The sequence below is a fragment of the Budorcas taxicolor genome, chromosome 13 (assembly GCF_023091745.1).
Source record: "Budorcas taxicolor isolate Tak-1 chromosome 13, Takin1.1, whole genome shotgun sequence".
NCBI lineage: Eukaryota > Metazoa > Chordata > Mammalia > Artiodactyla > Bovidae > Budorcas > Budorcas taxicolor.
The window spans coordinates 69271430-69286793 of record NC_068922.1 but is presented as its reverse complement, the minus strand read 5'-3'; the positions used below and the strand labels follow the sequence as shown (position 1 = coordinate 69286793).

The 15364-nt window shown below is 52.4% G+C and overlaps 1 protein-coding gene across 3 annotated transcripts; it reads left to right on the top strand.

Moving 5' to 3' along the window:
• Positions 1–361: 361 nt before the first annotated feature.
• Positions 362–5859, top strand: MAFB (MAF bZIP transcription factor B). 3 transcript variants are annotated; one of them, XM_052650876.1, is made up of 2 exons: positions 362–4060; positions 5362–5859. In XM_052650876.1, the coding sequence occupies exon 1, from the start codon at positions 713–715 to the stop codon at positions 1682–1684; it is 972 nt and encodes a 323-aa protein (XP_052506836.1). In that variant the 5' UTR covers positions 362–712; the 3' UTR covers positions 1685–4060; positions 5362–5859. The 3 variants fall into 3 exon arrangements, with proteins under 3 accessions (XP_052506836.1, XP_052506837.1, XP_052506835.1); XM_052650877.1 differs by having other exon boundaries at positions 362–4010; positions 5362–5858; XM_052650875.1 differs by lacking the exon at positions 5362–5859 and adding an exon at positions 4182–4521.
• The last annotated feature ends 9505 nt before the right edge of the window (positions 5860–15364 follow it).

The following is a 15364-nucleotide window of genomic DNA, read 5'->3' as shown; positions in this document are numbered from 1 at the left end:
TGGAGGCGGCGGCCCGGCCTGGGGCAGGGAGGGGGCGCGCACCGAAGGCGAGCGGGCGGGGGCCGGGACACCGAGGGGGTGGGGTGGGGGCTGGGCCCGGGCCGGCGGTCCCTCTCGGCTTCAGCCCTCCGCCAGGCCTCGGCGGCTCTCGGGCTGCTAGCGCCGCCAGTCAGCTGACTCGGGGGGCGGAGGAGCTGTCAGGCGCGCCCCGCCCTGCGCCGCCCGGCAGCGGGGCCGGTGCAGCCATTGGCCAGCGCGCCGGGCTGCCCGGGCCCCAGCGCCCCGGTGACATCAGGGAGGCGATAAAAGGCAGCAGCGGCGCCGGATCCCGCACAGCTGCACCGCCGGGCTGCGAGCGGCTGCGATCCAGAGAGCCCAAGAGCAAGAGAGCTAGAGAGCGAGCGGCTGGCGCTTGCCCGGCGCCTCCCCTCCGCCCAGCCGCGCGCCCCGCTCGCTTCTCCACCCACTCCCGGCCCTGCCCGGCCCCGGCGCGGCCACAGCCCCGAGCTCTAGGGCGGCGCAGGCAGGCTCGGGATTCTCCGGCGCGCCGCCGCGTCCCCAGACAAAGGCTTGGCCGGCGGCCCCGGCCCGCTGCGCCCTCGGCTCCTCGCCTCCCGGGCTCGCCGCTCTTTGCCCCGGCTCCCGGCTCGGCGCGTCCCGGCCGGCCGCAAAGTTTCCCGGGCGGCGGCGGCGGCTGCGCCTCGCGTCAGGGATGGCCGCGGAGCTGAGCATGGGGCCCGAGCTGCCCACCAGCCCGCTGGCCATGGAGTACGTCAACGACTTCGACCTGCTCAAGTTCGACGTAAAGAAGGAGCCGCTGGGGCGCGCGGAGCGCCCGGGCCGGCCCTGCACGCGCCTGCAGCCAGCCGGCTCGGTGTCGTCCACACCGCTCAGCACGCCGTGCAGCTCGGTGCCCTCGTCGCCCAGCTTCAGCCCCACCGAACAGAAGACTCACCTTGAGGACCTGTACTGGATGGCGAGCAACTACCAGCAGATGAACCCCGAGGCGCTCAACCTGACGCCCGAGGACGCGGTGGAGGCGCTCATAGGCTCGCACCCAGTGCCCCAGCCGTTGCAGAGCTTCGACGGCTTCCGCGGCGCGCACCACCACCATCACCACCACCACCCACATCCACACCACGCGTACCCCGGCCCCGGAGTGGCTCACGAAGAGCTGGGCCCGCACGCGCACCCGCACCATCACCACCACCACCAAGCGTCGCCGCCGCCGTCCAGCGCGGCCAGTCCCGCGCAGCAGCTGCCCACTAGCCACGCCGGGCCTGGCCCGCACTCGGCGGCCGCGGCGACGGCGGCTGGTGGTAGCGGCAGCGTGGAGGACCGCTTCTCCGACGACCAGCTCGTGTCCATGTCCGTGCGCGAGCTGAACCGCCACCTGCGGGGCTTCACCAAGGACGAGGTGATCCGCCTGAAGCAGAAGCGGCGGACCCTGAAGAACCGGGGCTACGCCCAGTCGTGCAGGTATAAACGCGTCCAGCAGAAACACCACCTGGAGAATGAGAAGACGCAGCTCATTCAGCAGGTGGAGCAGCTTAAGCAGGAGGTGTCCCGGCTGGCCCGCGAAAGAGACGCCTACAAGGTCAAGTGCGAGAAACTCGCCAACTCCGGCTTCAGGGAGGCGGGCTCCACCAGCGACAGCCCCTCCTCTCCCGAGTTCTTTCTGTGAGTCGTGGCCGCTCCCGGCCCCCGCCCTTGCCCCGGGCGGACTCCCCCGTCCCGTATCCCCAGCCCCGGACTCCCCCGGACCCTGTCCCTGCCACGGCCCCAGCCTTGACCTGTTCGACTAGAGGGAGGAAGGGCGCGCGGGACGCGGGCGACGGGAGGGCGCGCGGGCAGGCAGGGGACCTTGGCCAAATCGAGCGCGGCGCGCGCCAGCGCCGCCTCCTAGACTCGAGCAGAGCCAGAGAGAGGCGAGGGGGTGGGAAGTCCCAGAGCAACTTTTCTCCAGGCTGGAGGGCGGCAAGGCATAGTCGCGAGGAGTCGCCAAGGCCGTCTGGAGACTCCTGGCTTCCTGAACTTTTGCGCGTTAAGCCGGGGCAGCTGCCTCGCAGTCCGGAGCGTAATCCAGCCCAGCAACAGAGCAGCGAGGAGAGGAAAGGAGAAGGGACCCTGGCGGCCCGTTCCGGCAGGCGCGAGGCGAGGCTGAGCGAAGGAAAGACAGAGGCGGACCTCTCTGTCCAGGGTCCGGAGAACACTGGCTTTCAGCCCGGAGACGCGGGCCTCAGTTAGGACGTTCTGCGCGCAAATCTCATCAATTTTATTGCCTGCTCGATTATATAGAAAAAAATACGAAAATCTGCATTAAAAATATTAATCCTGCATGCTGGACATGTATGGTAATAATTTCTATTTTGTACCATTTTTCTTGTTTAACTTTAGCATGTTGTTGATCATGGATCATAACCCCCTTGTTTTCTTTGGGTGAGAAGGATCGCAGTTCGGAAACTCCGGCGGGCGGCCGCTTGTCCGGTTGCAGTCTATCGGCTGTCGGCTTGTAAATACCCGCCCCGCCAAACCGCTTAGAGAACGTGGCAGCAAGTGGAGTGTCTTTGTTTGGGTTTATTATTACGGCATTTTTTTGTTTTGTAAGTAAAAAAACAAAAGTTCTGGGTATTTGCATCAGAAAACAACTTTGTCTTGGGGCACCCTTGGAAGTTGCATGTTTTCTCCCCCTCCCCCACCCTCTTTGGTCCTTCCTTCCTCCCGGTCTGTTTGACTTTTCAATTTTGTTTTTGATGGGAGAAAGAGGACTGGGGTCCCAGTTCCTGAGTGCCAGGGCAGGGCAATTGCTGAGTACCAGTGTGTGCAGAGTTTCACACTCGGGAGGTGCAGGAGTGCCCTCCTGTCAGCTGGTCTTAGGGCTCAATTGACACCCCTAACAAGAAAAGGAAGGAAAGCAGGTCTTGTTTGCCTTTTATTGCAACCAGAATCACTCCCAGGGTCCCCACGACACCCTCCAGGCCGGCACTCATTGCTGGGGCCAAAGAGCTCCTAGGGCTACCGGCTTCACCAGCCCAGACAGCCCAACTTATGCTGAACCAACCGCCACACTCAGAAAGTACTAGAAACCCCAACATTGGCAAGACATTTTGCAACTTTCAAGTGCGTTCTTTAGATCTATATGTTATGTGTGTTTTCTTTCCCTGCTTTGGAGATGGCGGGCGGATTATTGGTGGTATAACCCCTCCCCTACCCCTTCAGTTGTATAGTAGTTATAGGGAAGATCTGGGTGTTTTTCTTTATTATTACTTTTTTTCTCCCCTGCAGGTCAGTAAGAGGATTTAAGTTGCACTGACAAAAATACCAAAATGAAAGCGTATTTTTTAGTTCTCATTTGAAATTGCTGGCGCTGCTGGCCGGATGCATTTTTGAGTTTGTATTAGTTGATAAATTAACAGTAATAACAAGATTGTATGAACCGCATGGTGCTTGCAGTTTTAAATATTGTGGATATTTGTCCTGCATTGGAAACGAGCTTTGGTTTTTACAGATTCAACTGTGTTGAAATCAAATTTGCCACAACAGAAATTGTTTTTATTTCATGTACAATAAGGGATCAATTTCAAACCCTGCTTATGATATGAAAATATTAAAACCTAGTCTATTGTAGTTTTATTCAGACTGGTTTCTGTTTTTTGGTTATTAAAATGGTTTCCTATTTTGCTTATTAAAACCATGGAAATGGTGTTTATTTAGAGGATTCTGCGTTCGCCTGACTTTTCTTCTCTTGCCTCTTCAAGAGTTGACCCAATTTGAGGGGCACTCTCACCCCTCCCTTGGCCAGTGGAGAAATAGCCCAAGTCTGGGCAGACCTCTCTGTTGAGTGTGTGAGTGTGTATGTACCTGAGCCTTAAATGTGTTTCTGCTTCTCACCCTAGGTACCGACACCGGTCAGGAGCCGGTGTTCGTGAGCAGAGAGGGGGCACGTGCCACTTTGGTGGAGCTTTCAGGCTTGGGCACCAGGATTGGTCTACTAGTCTGCTGGTTCTGAGGTTGGCCAAAACCAGGAAGCTGGGAGTTGTCACCCTGATGGGGAAACAGGGTATTTCTGGCGATCAGGCTTGCCGGCCCTGCCGTGTCCAGCCTGGTGCATTGGCTGGGGGCAACCAGAATTGCCCTAGAATGCCTGCTCTGAGTGGAGGCCCAGCCCCTTCTCCCTGCAGGGCCTGTGGAAGCAAGTGGAATCTCGTATGAGGTCTTGAGGTGGAAGACCCTTCAGCCAGGAAGCCTGTCCCTGCAAACCTGTTTGCTGCCACTTGGGCCTGGAGTGGTCAGCCCCCAGAAGGATTGAACCAGGATTTCAATGACTCCCTAAATCAGGGGTTGGAGGGGGTTGGGGCATCATTCTAGGCCAGGAGCTCTGACCCTAAGTCCTCGACTGGGAGGTGGTCCCAGAACCTGTCCTTACCCAGACTCTTGGAGAAGGCAAGGTCACCTGCCTATGTTGTCCTGAGCCCCTCTCAGCCGTCTTAGAATCCCATCTATAATTCTGGGTAGGAACCACCGCCCTCCCACCACCTCCAGAAGAATTCTCTGCTGCTTTGGCAACAGAAGGTTCCAGGGGATTTCTGATCTTCTTAAACACAGCATCTGCAGTTCGGGAGACTCAGCCTTCCAGTCTTGGGTCCTAAGGTGCAACTTCAGTACTTGAATCGGGAGATGCAGGAATCCCAGAAAGTAGAACCCCAGCCAGGGACTAGAGCTGGAAAGAGCCAAGGAGAGGAAAAGGGAGGGTGAAACTACCAGGGAATAGATTTTGGGCTAGACCCTGGAGACCTGGGATTGGTGGCCAGGGTATAAGAAAGGGGAAAATCCCTACAGTAAGGATGCAAATACCAGCAGTGATTTACATTTAGGAGTAGGAGAGAAGTCGAAGATCCTAGCTCGAGTTAAATTCCAAGGCCCAGTTTACTTCACCAACCTAAAGAGGTACATGGCAGGGAAGGCTTTGGCTGAGGGGAGAATGGAAGTCTGGCAGTGGGGTGACTGCCTGTGTGCGCTCAGCAGAAGGAGCAAGGGGCTGTGATTAGTTGGGTAACTGCGTGCACAAGTGCACACACACAGAGTAAGAGTGTGCCCCACTTGGACAAGCATACCCACTTGCCCCTTTAGGGCAAAAAAAGGTCTGGCAGGTGGAGTTCTGGAAGAAACCAGGAAGGGCATCCCTGTGGGACCAGGGGGGATCCTCAGGACTCCGTGGGGTGGAGACTTGATTTGACTCTCTTTGGAATGGTCCCAAGCAGACTGGCACCCTCCACCTCTAGAGTCACCTGGACTCTGCCAGAAAAGCCTCGGGGGCTGGGGAGGGTGGCAAACCCCAAAGCACCGGTTTTCTTTCCTCAGAGCACAGACACAGACACAACCCAGCGACCGATGTCATCACAGTGGCTGCAAAACAACGCGGTGGCTCAGGCCGGTGTAGAGTGGCCAAGTGCGTCTCTGAGAAGCTGACAGTCCCACGACACAGTCCTAGTGACACACTGACACACAGATACACAGACATTCCCATCTCGCATCCACACTGATGCCATCGCAGACGTTATAACTCCCTACGCCACCGAGCATTGGAGCACCTACCGGCCCGGGCGCACGCAGGCGAAAGCCGGGCAGAGCGGGCAGCGCGCCGGAGGAGCCCGGGACCTCGGGAGCCTCCAGGGCGGGCTCGTCCAGCAGGCAAGTCCCGGCCCGCCGCCTCGACGCAGACCCGGCGCCCAGATGCTCGGGAAAGCAATCGGTTCCCGACGTCCCTCGCCTCGTCCCTCCCGGCGGCGCCTTGCGGACCGGAGGCTCCTTGCGGTTCCCACCACTCCCCGCCACCCGCGGGCTCCTCGCGACCCTCCGAGGCCCGGGAAGGAAAAAAAAAAATCCTCCCCACGCCGGGAGTCCTCCATGCCAGCACGGGTCCCACGCAGACAGCTGGCGCCTGCCCTTGGGGACACACACCGAGACAGACATGCGGGCCTCGCAGCGGTGGCTCCGCTGCAGTCCGGCGCCCGGGGCTGGGGGAGGCTCCGGGCGGGTCAGGCGCGTCGGGCACGCAGGTCCCCTCTTGCGACCCCCGAATCTCGCGTGTTCGAGGGAGGCTGTGCTGGTTGGACCTGCCGCCGCTGCCACATTCCGAGAGGCCGAACCGGGAAGGCGCCCAGCGGCTTCCGGGGGTCCTCCCCGCACCGGCTGTCCCCGACAGCCTCCTGCGTCCTTACTTTCTTTACCATGTTCCTTTCCTCAGCCCTTTCTGCGGAAATCATCATCTCAGAAAACTTTCTCTCTCCGTTTCCCCTCCCCCCTCCTTTTCTTTCTTTCCGCCCACTGCCTTTTATCCCGGCGCAACCTGGCAGAGAAGAGCGTTAGGAGCGGGCCCCGGTAAGTGCGGGGAGGCGTGGAGGCCAGAGCCTGGAGTCCCCGAAGCCTCCGCGCAGCGCCTGGAGCGCTGGCCAGCTGCTCTGGCTTCCGCCTGCCTGATCCCGATACCCGGCCCTTTCCCTCCCCATCCTTCCCAGCGGCTGGGCTGGCGGCTGGGGATGGATCTAGAGCGAGGTGCCCGGTGATGGTGGTGAAAGGGGGCCCCTGGGGAGCTGGGGCTGGACTCTAAGCCCAGACCGCTCTTTGCGGCACAGCCAGGCTTCCTCCAGTCAGTCCAGGGTCTCTGGGCATTTCTGTGGCAGGACAACCCCCTTCCCCGTCAGAGGTGCCCAGCTGCCCCCTACCCACCCGCTCTGGCTGTGCCCTACCCAGGGGGGCCTCCCAGTGGGAGCTGCCAAGAACCACACCAAGTCCCCTAGCAGGGTCATTTTGCTTTTTTTTTTTTTTCCTGTGTCCTAGAGAGGCGGCTTCTGCCACACCATGCAAAATCCTCAGCCACTCAAGCCCACTCCTCAAGCTCTTTCTCTCCGGGCTCCCGAGAAAACAGCTGGATTGAGAGATTTGACTAGTTCCCTTGCAGGCTTTCAGATGCAAAACCCGCTTCTGAGCCCTTCTGTTTTCGGAAAGGAAAACCCAGAACTGGCATCTTGCGTAACCCTTCCCTCTACAGCCCGCTGTCCGCTGGCCTGGCCTCTCAGCCCTGAGATAGCAGTGTTTAGATTTGTTATGTAAGGAAGGGAGGATTAGAGGTTTGTGCTGCTCCTCCTCCCCCCACCAAAATAAAAGTCCTCACATGGCGCATCGTGTAAAAAAAAACACACAGTTTTTTTGCAGCAGGCGGCAGCTCTCCTGGAAGAATTCAGTCTGGGTAGAAAAGCTGCTCCCGAGTTTGTGCCCAGCACAATACTTGGGGGGAGATGTGCCAGCTTTCAGTGAAGGGAGAGTCCTGCGTTCAGGGTGGTTCTCGAAAGCAGCTGGTACTTACAGACTCAGAGGACTAGCCTCCTGTTGGGGAAGGCAGATGCTACTGCTGCTGGGATTTCATCCTTTCCCCACTTCCTGCCCCTGGGAGCAAGGTGCCCAGACCCTGGAAAGCCCCCATTCTCTCTGCCCTGCACACCTTCACCGTGTGCTACGTGCATTTCTGTGCCTTACATGTGTTCTTAATATCTTGTACCCTTTTCCCTTGTCTTCCACGTATTATCTTAAAAGATGCACTTAGATAAGAAAATCAGAGCTAACTGTTCTCACTTGGAGGGAATTAAATACACGAGAAAAGTTGCTACTCCTATTTGGAAAAGCAGCTACATTATTAATAAGGATTTGTTCTGAAGCAGGCTCAGTTTTAGCTGCCTCTCTGCATTCTTTGTGAAGTAACTTTCATGTGAAATAGCAGCCACTCATTACACATTCCTTTTTGTTGGTATCAAAAAAAAAATAAATAAAGGATGATATCCTTTAGACTGGAGGGGCCACCACAGGGGCAGGGGGAGGAGGCCTGCAACTTTCTGGAAGAAGCCAGTTGCCACGAGAAGAGAGAGCTGAAGTCCACAAACTCAGTATTTATATTGTTGTATTTTCGTTTTTTGGAGCTCGGGGCCCTTTATCGGGGCTTGCATTTCCTACAGTAATTAGACAAGGGTGGGAAGCTAGACGGTGTCCATTTTGGAGCTGGTGAGGGTAGGTGGACATGAGCCTGGCCTGTGACTCCACCAGGAGTCAGGAACTGAGGTTGTCCTGAGGTTACTCGCAAGTCCTCTAGTTTCTTCTGATCTGTCACTTCCACTGCTCTGACCCTGCTGGGGTTACATGCATCTCTGTTCTTCTGAGAGGGCATGGACCTAGTCTGGTTCAAGGACAGCAAAGGGCTTCCTGATGCAGGACTCGGCATCTGCCTTCCTTTGTGTCCTGGGAATCTGAGCCTGGCACACTAATCCTTTTCCAGGGACCAGGGGCAAGCTGATTGTAGCACGTGTAAGGCCTGACCAGTTCACGAGGTACATCCCATCATGACATTTCACTTGACTCTCTGAGTGTGGACTGCTAATATCCACACCAGTCAGGGATGGATAAATAGGCTCAGAGCAGTTATCTCTTACCCAGGGTCACCCAGTGCAGGATCTAGGACTTGAATTCCCACCTATCTGATGCCAAAATTCGTCTTTTTGCCACCAAACTCCTTAAGTCCACTATGCCTTATCTGAAACACTGGGGAGCGGGGTAGAGCTTAGGGAAAAGTATGGACTGGTGGGAAATAGCCTTTGTGGGGGACAGTTTCCTTTCTAATTTTCTTTGTAGAGGGCAGTCACTTTCTTGGGGGTATACATAATGCTCTCCAGCCACAGGGCTCCCCGGCCAGGCACGGGGGATGGGGAATGAGGCCTTGGAAATGCAGCAGGACTAATGCCATAAGAGGGTGGGAGGGACACTGCAGGTCTGATGACCATTTCAATCTTTCATGGAGGAGCCAGCAAGTTATGGTGCTTGTGTGTTTGGTGTGTGTGTGTGTTGCGGGGAGGCCCACCTGGGCATTGTTAGGCTTGGGACACTGGTGCTTTTGTAATTAGTCAGAGTCCTCTCACCTTTTATCCATTCTCAATGGAACTTTCCAAAAATTATTTCCTAACGATCAGGGCAAGTGTTTCTAGGGGAAGCAGCCTCTAGGTGAGGCAATTTTGATGGAATTACTCATAGATGAACCAAAGCTGTTTCCAGTATGATACGGGAGCTTTGGACCCTCACCAAGGTGTGTGTCGTCTCACGCAGGCACCTACAGAAACGTGTGTGTAATTCACACTTACATACACAGAGGCAGGCACATAGGTGCACACACATTTAAATGCATTATTTGCCACACATTCACTTGCATGTATGCACATGCAGGTACATTGCACACAGACCCACAGGTATGTATCCATGCCCATGTGTATGCCTGTCCAAATGCCCATACACACCCACTTATGCAGTGTGCATGGAATGTGCACCATTATGCACACGCCTGTATGGATTTACACTTACATTGAAACACAGCTGATTGCATATGTATATACACTCACAAAATATGCATGGGTCACATCCACAAACGCACACGTTGGGGACTGAGCAGTGGCCTTCACATGCATTCACACACAAGCACCACGTCACAAGTGAAATGTGGCTCTGGTGGGGTTAATGGAGGCCCAGACTCCCATAAATATTTATACGAAGCACTCAAGCTCTCAAAGCAGGAGACGAAACCTCTCCCTCCAAGCCGCTGTAAATCAAGCAGCTGCTGCGTGGTACCTGTCAGATCCAGGGCTGTGTGCTCCTGGACCTGCTCCATGAGGGCGGTCATATACGTGCTGGAGCACACGGGCCTCTCCCCACCTCCCCAGGCATCCCAGCCGATGTGCCAAGGTCGGTCCCAACACTCCGAGGATTCTTCTGTGAGCATCGAAAAGAAGCATTTGAGCACTGCTGCTCCTGCAAGTGCAGGGAGGCTGTTTGAATATCTGAGCCTAAGCTTCTCTATTGAAGAGAGAAGTGATCCTGGAGGGCCTTGGAGAGCTGATGGGTGCTAAAGAGGGCTGGAGGTCCTGGGCTGACCCAGGTTCACTCCAGCAGGGACTTCAGCTTCTGGGATTGGTTAAATTTGGGGCCCTAGGAGCCTGCTGAATGGCACTGAGCTATACTGCTTTAACCCTGTGTTCAGTGAATATTCTGCCTCCAATCCTGCCACCTGAACTGAATCCTGCCACCTCAAAGCTTTCATTCAACTATTAAGCAAATATTTGCTGTGTGTCTTCTCTATACCAGACACTGTACTAAGCACTGTGTCTTCCCTCTGCCAGACCATACAACAATGGGCAAGGCCAGAAATAATCCCTGCAAACAAGTCTTTAGGGGGTTTACTGTCTAGTAGGAGAGAGAGGGCTTCCCAGGTGCCTCAGTGGTAAAGAATCTGCTTGCCAATACAGGAGATCCCTGGGTGGGGAAGATCCACAGGAGGAAGAAATGGCAACCCTCTCCAGTATTCTTGCCTAGGAAATTCCATGGACAGAGTCATCTGGTGGGCTACAGTTCATGGAGTCACAAAAGAGTCAGACATGACTTAGCAACTAAAAGACAATAAGGAGAGAGACAGATGCAGTTAGATGCTTAACTATCCAGGGTATAATTTTAAAAAGAGATAACTGCTATGGAGGAACAAAACCAAGCCCTCTGAAAGCTTGTGTATAACAAAGAAGCTGACACAGACTGGCAAAGAGTGGTCAGGAAGGGCTTCCTGGAGGAAGTGATATTTGAGTGAAGATCTGAAGCCTGAATAGGAGTTATCCAAGTCAAATGGATATGGGAAGAACATTCCAGATCTAAATCTCTTTTAGTCTTAATTTTAAAATAAGTGATCAGGATCTCTGTCTCCCTGCTGATTTTCTCTTCTATTTTCTCACATTGCTCACTGTCCTGCCACACCGACTGTCTAATGTTTCTGAAACCTGCTAGTTACCCTACTAGCTTAGGGCTTTGGCTTGAGCTGTTTCCTCTGCCTGAAACACTCTTTCCCCCAGACAAAACTGTGGCAAACTCCCTCTTCTTCAAGTCCTTGCTCCAATTTCACTTCCTTGATCAGGCCTATCCTAACCTCTCTACTTGACCTAATAACTTGCTTTCTACTGCCTCCCTGAAAATTCCTGACCTGCCTTATTCTGCTTTACCATTTCTTTTTTTTTTTTTTTTTCTTTCTCTCTATAGCACGAATCATCTTAGGACTCTGGATTACCTCTTTATTTGTTGCTTATTTTCTGCATCTTCCTGCCAGCAAATAAGCTCCTTGAGGTTACCGCCTAATGGCTGTTTTGTTCACTGATGTTCCTTAGCACCATGAGTGTGCCTAGCACTGTAGCACCTCAATTACCCAACAATGGGTTGAATGGATGTGTGTTGAGTAAAATGTGTTTAAAGAGGAAAGGGGGGAGCAGCTGGGAACAAGTTTGAGGTCCCATGTATATTTATCTCTTTCTGTATATTATCTTTGGACTTTTCCTTTTGGCTCAGACAGTAAAGTGTCTGTCTACAATGCGGGAGACCCGGGTTCGATCCCTGGGTCAGGAACATCCCCTGGAGAAGGAGATGGCAATCTACTCCAGTACTATTGCCTGGAAAATCCCATGGACAGAGGAGCTTGGTAAGCTACAGTTCATGGGGTCGCAAAGAACCGGACATGACTGAGCGACTTTGCTGCTGCTGCTGCTGCTAAGTCGCTTCAGTCATGTCCGACTCTGTGCGACCCCATAGACGGCAGCCCACCAGGCTCCACCATCCCTGGGATTCGCCAGGCAAGAATACTGGAGTGGGTGAGCGACTTCACTAGTGACTATATATTATCTCTATCTATCTACCTACCTACCTATCTATTATCTATCTTTCCATTTAATCAATTTATGTATCCTTTCATCTATCAGTCATCTATCTACACCTATCTGTCAATTATTTATCTATATCTGGGGCGTCCCAGGTGACACTAGTGGTAAAGAACCCACCCGCCAATCCAGGAGATGTTAGAGACACGGGTTCGATCCCTGGGTTGGAGCGATCCTCTGGAGGAGGGCATGGCAACCCACTCTAGTATTCTTGCCTGAAAAAGCCCGTTGACAGGGGAGCCTGATGGGCTATAGTCCATATCAGACGCAACTGAAGTAACTTGGCATGCATCTGATAGTTGGATGGCATCACCAGGTCAATGGACATGAGTTTGAGCAAACTCTGGGAGATGGTGAAGGACAAGGAAGCCTGGTATGCTGTAGTCCATGGGGTCTCAAAGCGTCAGACATGACTTAGCAACTGAACAACAACAAATCTGTCTATTTATTCATCCATCCAATCTATATATCTATTCATTTATCAGTATCTATAAATCCATCCAGTCTGTGTATCTATTAATCCGTCAATCATCTATCAATTATCTATCTTTCCATTTATTCTGTTTATTATTTGTCATTCATCAATTATCTATTCACCTACCTAATCTATCTATCTATCCATCTAATCTATTTATCCATTCATTCATTAAGCATCTATCTATTCATCCAATATATGTATCTATCCATCTATCAATTCTCTATCTGTCTATCAAATATCTATCTTGTATTTAGTTTTTTTATTCTCCTTAAAACACACGCTACTGAAAATGTTTTTTTAAAGGTTGTTTGTATATCATGCTCCAAATTCTTGTGTGTATCATTGGTGCCCTTTGGGACACGTTTTGGTGTTTGTCAGGAGAAAGTCTGACCTCTGATGGGAGAGGCAGATGGGGGAGCCCCAGGGTGGGATAGCAGAGGAGGAGGAGGAGTTTGGGAGGGAGCCAGAGCAGAGCTTAATCTCCTTGCTTCCCCCTAGGTGCTTGGTGGGTCTTTGAAGAGAAAAAGGTGGGGTGGGGGATCAGAGAAGGCTCTTGTTCAGTGGTGAGGGCAGCGAGGTAGCTAGTCTCCCACCCCTTTCTGATTGCGCTTCCTCCCCCAGTTTATCCTGTCCCTCACTCTAATCTCATGCAGAAAGCAAAACAAAACAACAAAAAAAACCATGCTCTTCCCCCTCGTTGCTTTCTGAGCTGAGAAGAAAGCCTCCTAAATACTTTGTCCCCTTGACAAGTTATTTTTAAAAAGAAATAATGTCTCTAAATCCAACATTTGTGATGACTTTAAAAAAAAAGGAAAGAAAAGAAAACACACCACAAATCAACAGCTCTCTTGTTTTAAGCGATTGCTAGGTTTTGGAGAGCAGGCTGCTTGGTAAACATACTTGGTAAACATCCAGAAAGGATTGCATGCAGTGTCCTCCAGTCAAAACCAACCTTCCCCAAGCCCCTGCTTTCTGTTTCATTGATGCAGGAAGAAGCTCTCTAAAAGCAGACCAGAGATGAGGCTGCTGCGGTTACTGGAGGACATTTCTTCTGGGCTGGGAAATCTATAAGCATCTGTGAGCAGCCTCTCCACCCTCCCTCCCCTGCTCCCTACCACTTTGCATTCTTCACAGGATGTTTGGCTCTCTGCCTCACACTGGAAGGGAACAGCCATTCAGCCCGTCTCACAGCTGGGTAAACAGAGTCAGGGGCCTCTTGTTTCCAAGCAGAGCTGGGCCAGAAAGTGTCTCAGGGTGCCCATTAATACCACGCAGCCAAGGGAACTCCATCAAGTCCTTGTTGGTTCAGTTCTTGAGAAATAAGCTGATTTCCTGGGGGGGGCAAATCTGCATTTATATGTCCTCTCAGAGGCATCCTTCTGGCTTCTTCCATACCACATTGTAGCCTGGAATGTCCTTGCTTCTTTTCTGGTCAATTCCTAGAGTCTTCAAATAAATTCCCCTTTCAGCTCCCACCCTACTCCTCCAAGACTACTAGAGCCCTCTTTCAAAAACTCACCTCTGATCATGTCACTGTCTTATTGGCAACATCAACAAGTCATTGGTTTGTCCTTGTTCCAGAAGAGAGCAAGTTTCTGGATTTCAGTTCCATCTTGACTGTGGCTTTGGCAGTGCAAGATGCTGAGCCCAGATTCTGAGGCAATTTGGGGAAGGTCAGAGGTCAGAAGTGAAGTGGAAAGTCCCCTGGGAAGGGTCTGTCCTGGCGTTCAGATGACCTCTAAAAGGAACCCTTATTTACCTGCCTGTTGGCCCATCCAGCTTCTGTCTCCTTCAAGGTCAACAGAGAGTAACCTTTCTCTGGGTTTTATATTTTTACATAGTAGGAAAAGTTATCCATCGACTGGATTATAGGCATGATGTATCTTGAAGACCTTTCTTTTGCTTGAGATCTCTGAAAAGAATGACTCTCATGTGTTCTCTGGGGTGGCCCACCTTCCTCTCTCTGTTTGCATGACAGAGAAGAGGGACCAGAAGACCAGGAGTCCTGCTTTCAAAAAACAGAAGCATGAGGTTGACACTTGTGAAATTGTTCATAGGTGATAGATTCATTCTGTCGAACCTGTGGCTCTAGAGTTGGTTCTTGGGACTCCTCCAGGACATGTGAAGGACGGCTTGCAGGTAGTGAAGGGACTGGTGATTATTAGGACCCAGAATGGGATCAACCAAGAACACATCCAGTCAGAGTCACCCTGCTTTGATCTTTGATGGATCAGGGGCCATGGCCTTGAAGATCCTTATTTGACAGACACTATCCCTGCTCCTGGCACTGTTAAGTATTTTACAACCATTCACTCGTGCAAACTTCTCAGCAACCTTATGAAACAGGGGAAGAGTATGTCTCCATTTTCTGTGAGGAAATGGAATCACAGAGAAGTTAATCAAGTTGCTCAGGGATGCACAGTGAAGAAGCAGCCATGCTGGGATTCAAAGCCAGGCAGTCTAAATCCAGAGCCTTTGTCCTCAGCTCTTCTACTCTTCTGAGATTGGGGTTTGGATGATAAGTGAGGTAGAATTGGGGACTGATGGAGAAGTGCTTTTGGGATTTTATCCAGTGGAGACTTGACTCTTGAGAGTGTCCCTGACCCCAGACCACCTGCCTCCTCTCTTGAGCCCTTTGTTGCTCCACTGGGGACATTGCTTTAAAAAACTTTTTTTTGAGATATAATTGACATCTAACTTTGTATTGGTTTCAGGTGTACAGCATGATGATTTGGCATTTGTGTATATTGTGAAACCATCAGTGTTAAGTCTAGTTAACATTCGTCAGCCATCCCCAGTCACAAAAATATTTTTCCCCATGAGTGATGAGGAAAATTGCATTTATTTATTTAAAAATTGAATCATTTATTTATTTGACCATGCAAGGTCTTTGTTGCTGCTTGTGGGTTTTCTCTAGTTGTGGTGAGTGAGTGGTGGTGATGGTTTAGTTGCTAAGTTGTGTCTGACCCCATGGACTGTAGCCCACCAGGCTCCTCTGTCCATGGGATTCTCTGAGTAAGAATACTGGAGTGGGCTGCTATTTCCTTCTCCAGGGGATCTTCTTGACCCAGGGATCGAACCCAGGTCTCTCGCATTGTGGGCGGTT

Excerpts from the sequence above, each read along its gene's own strand:
- MAFB (XM_052650876.1), top strand. The coding sequence starts at position 713 with ATGGCCGCGGAGCTGAGCATGGGGCCCGAGCTGCCCACCAGCCCGCTG.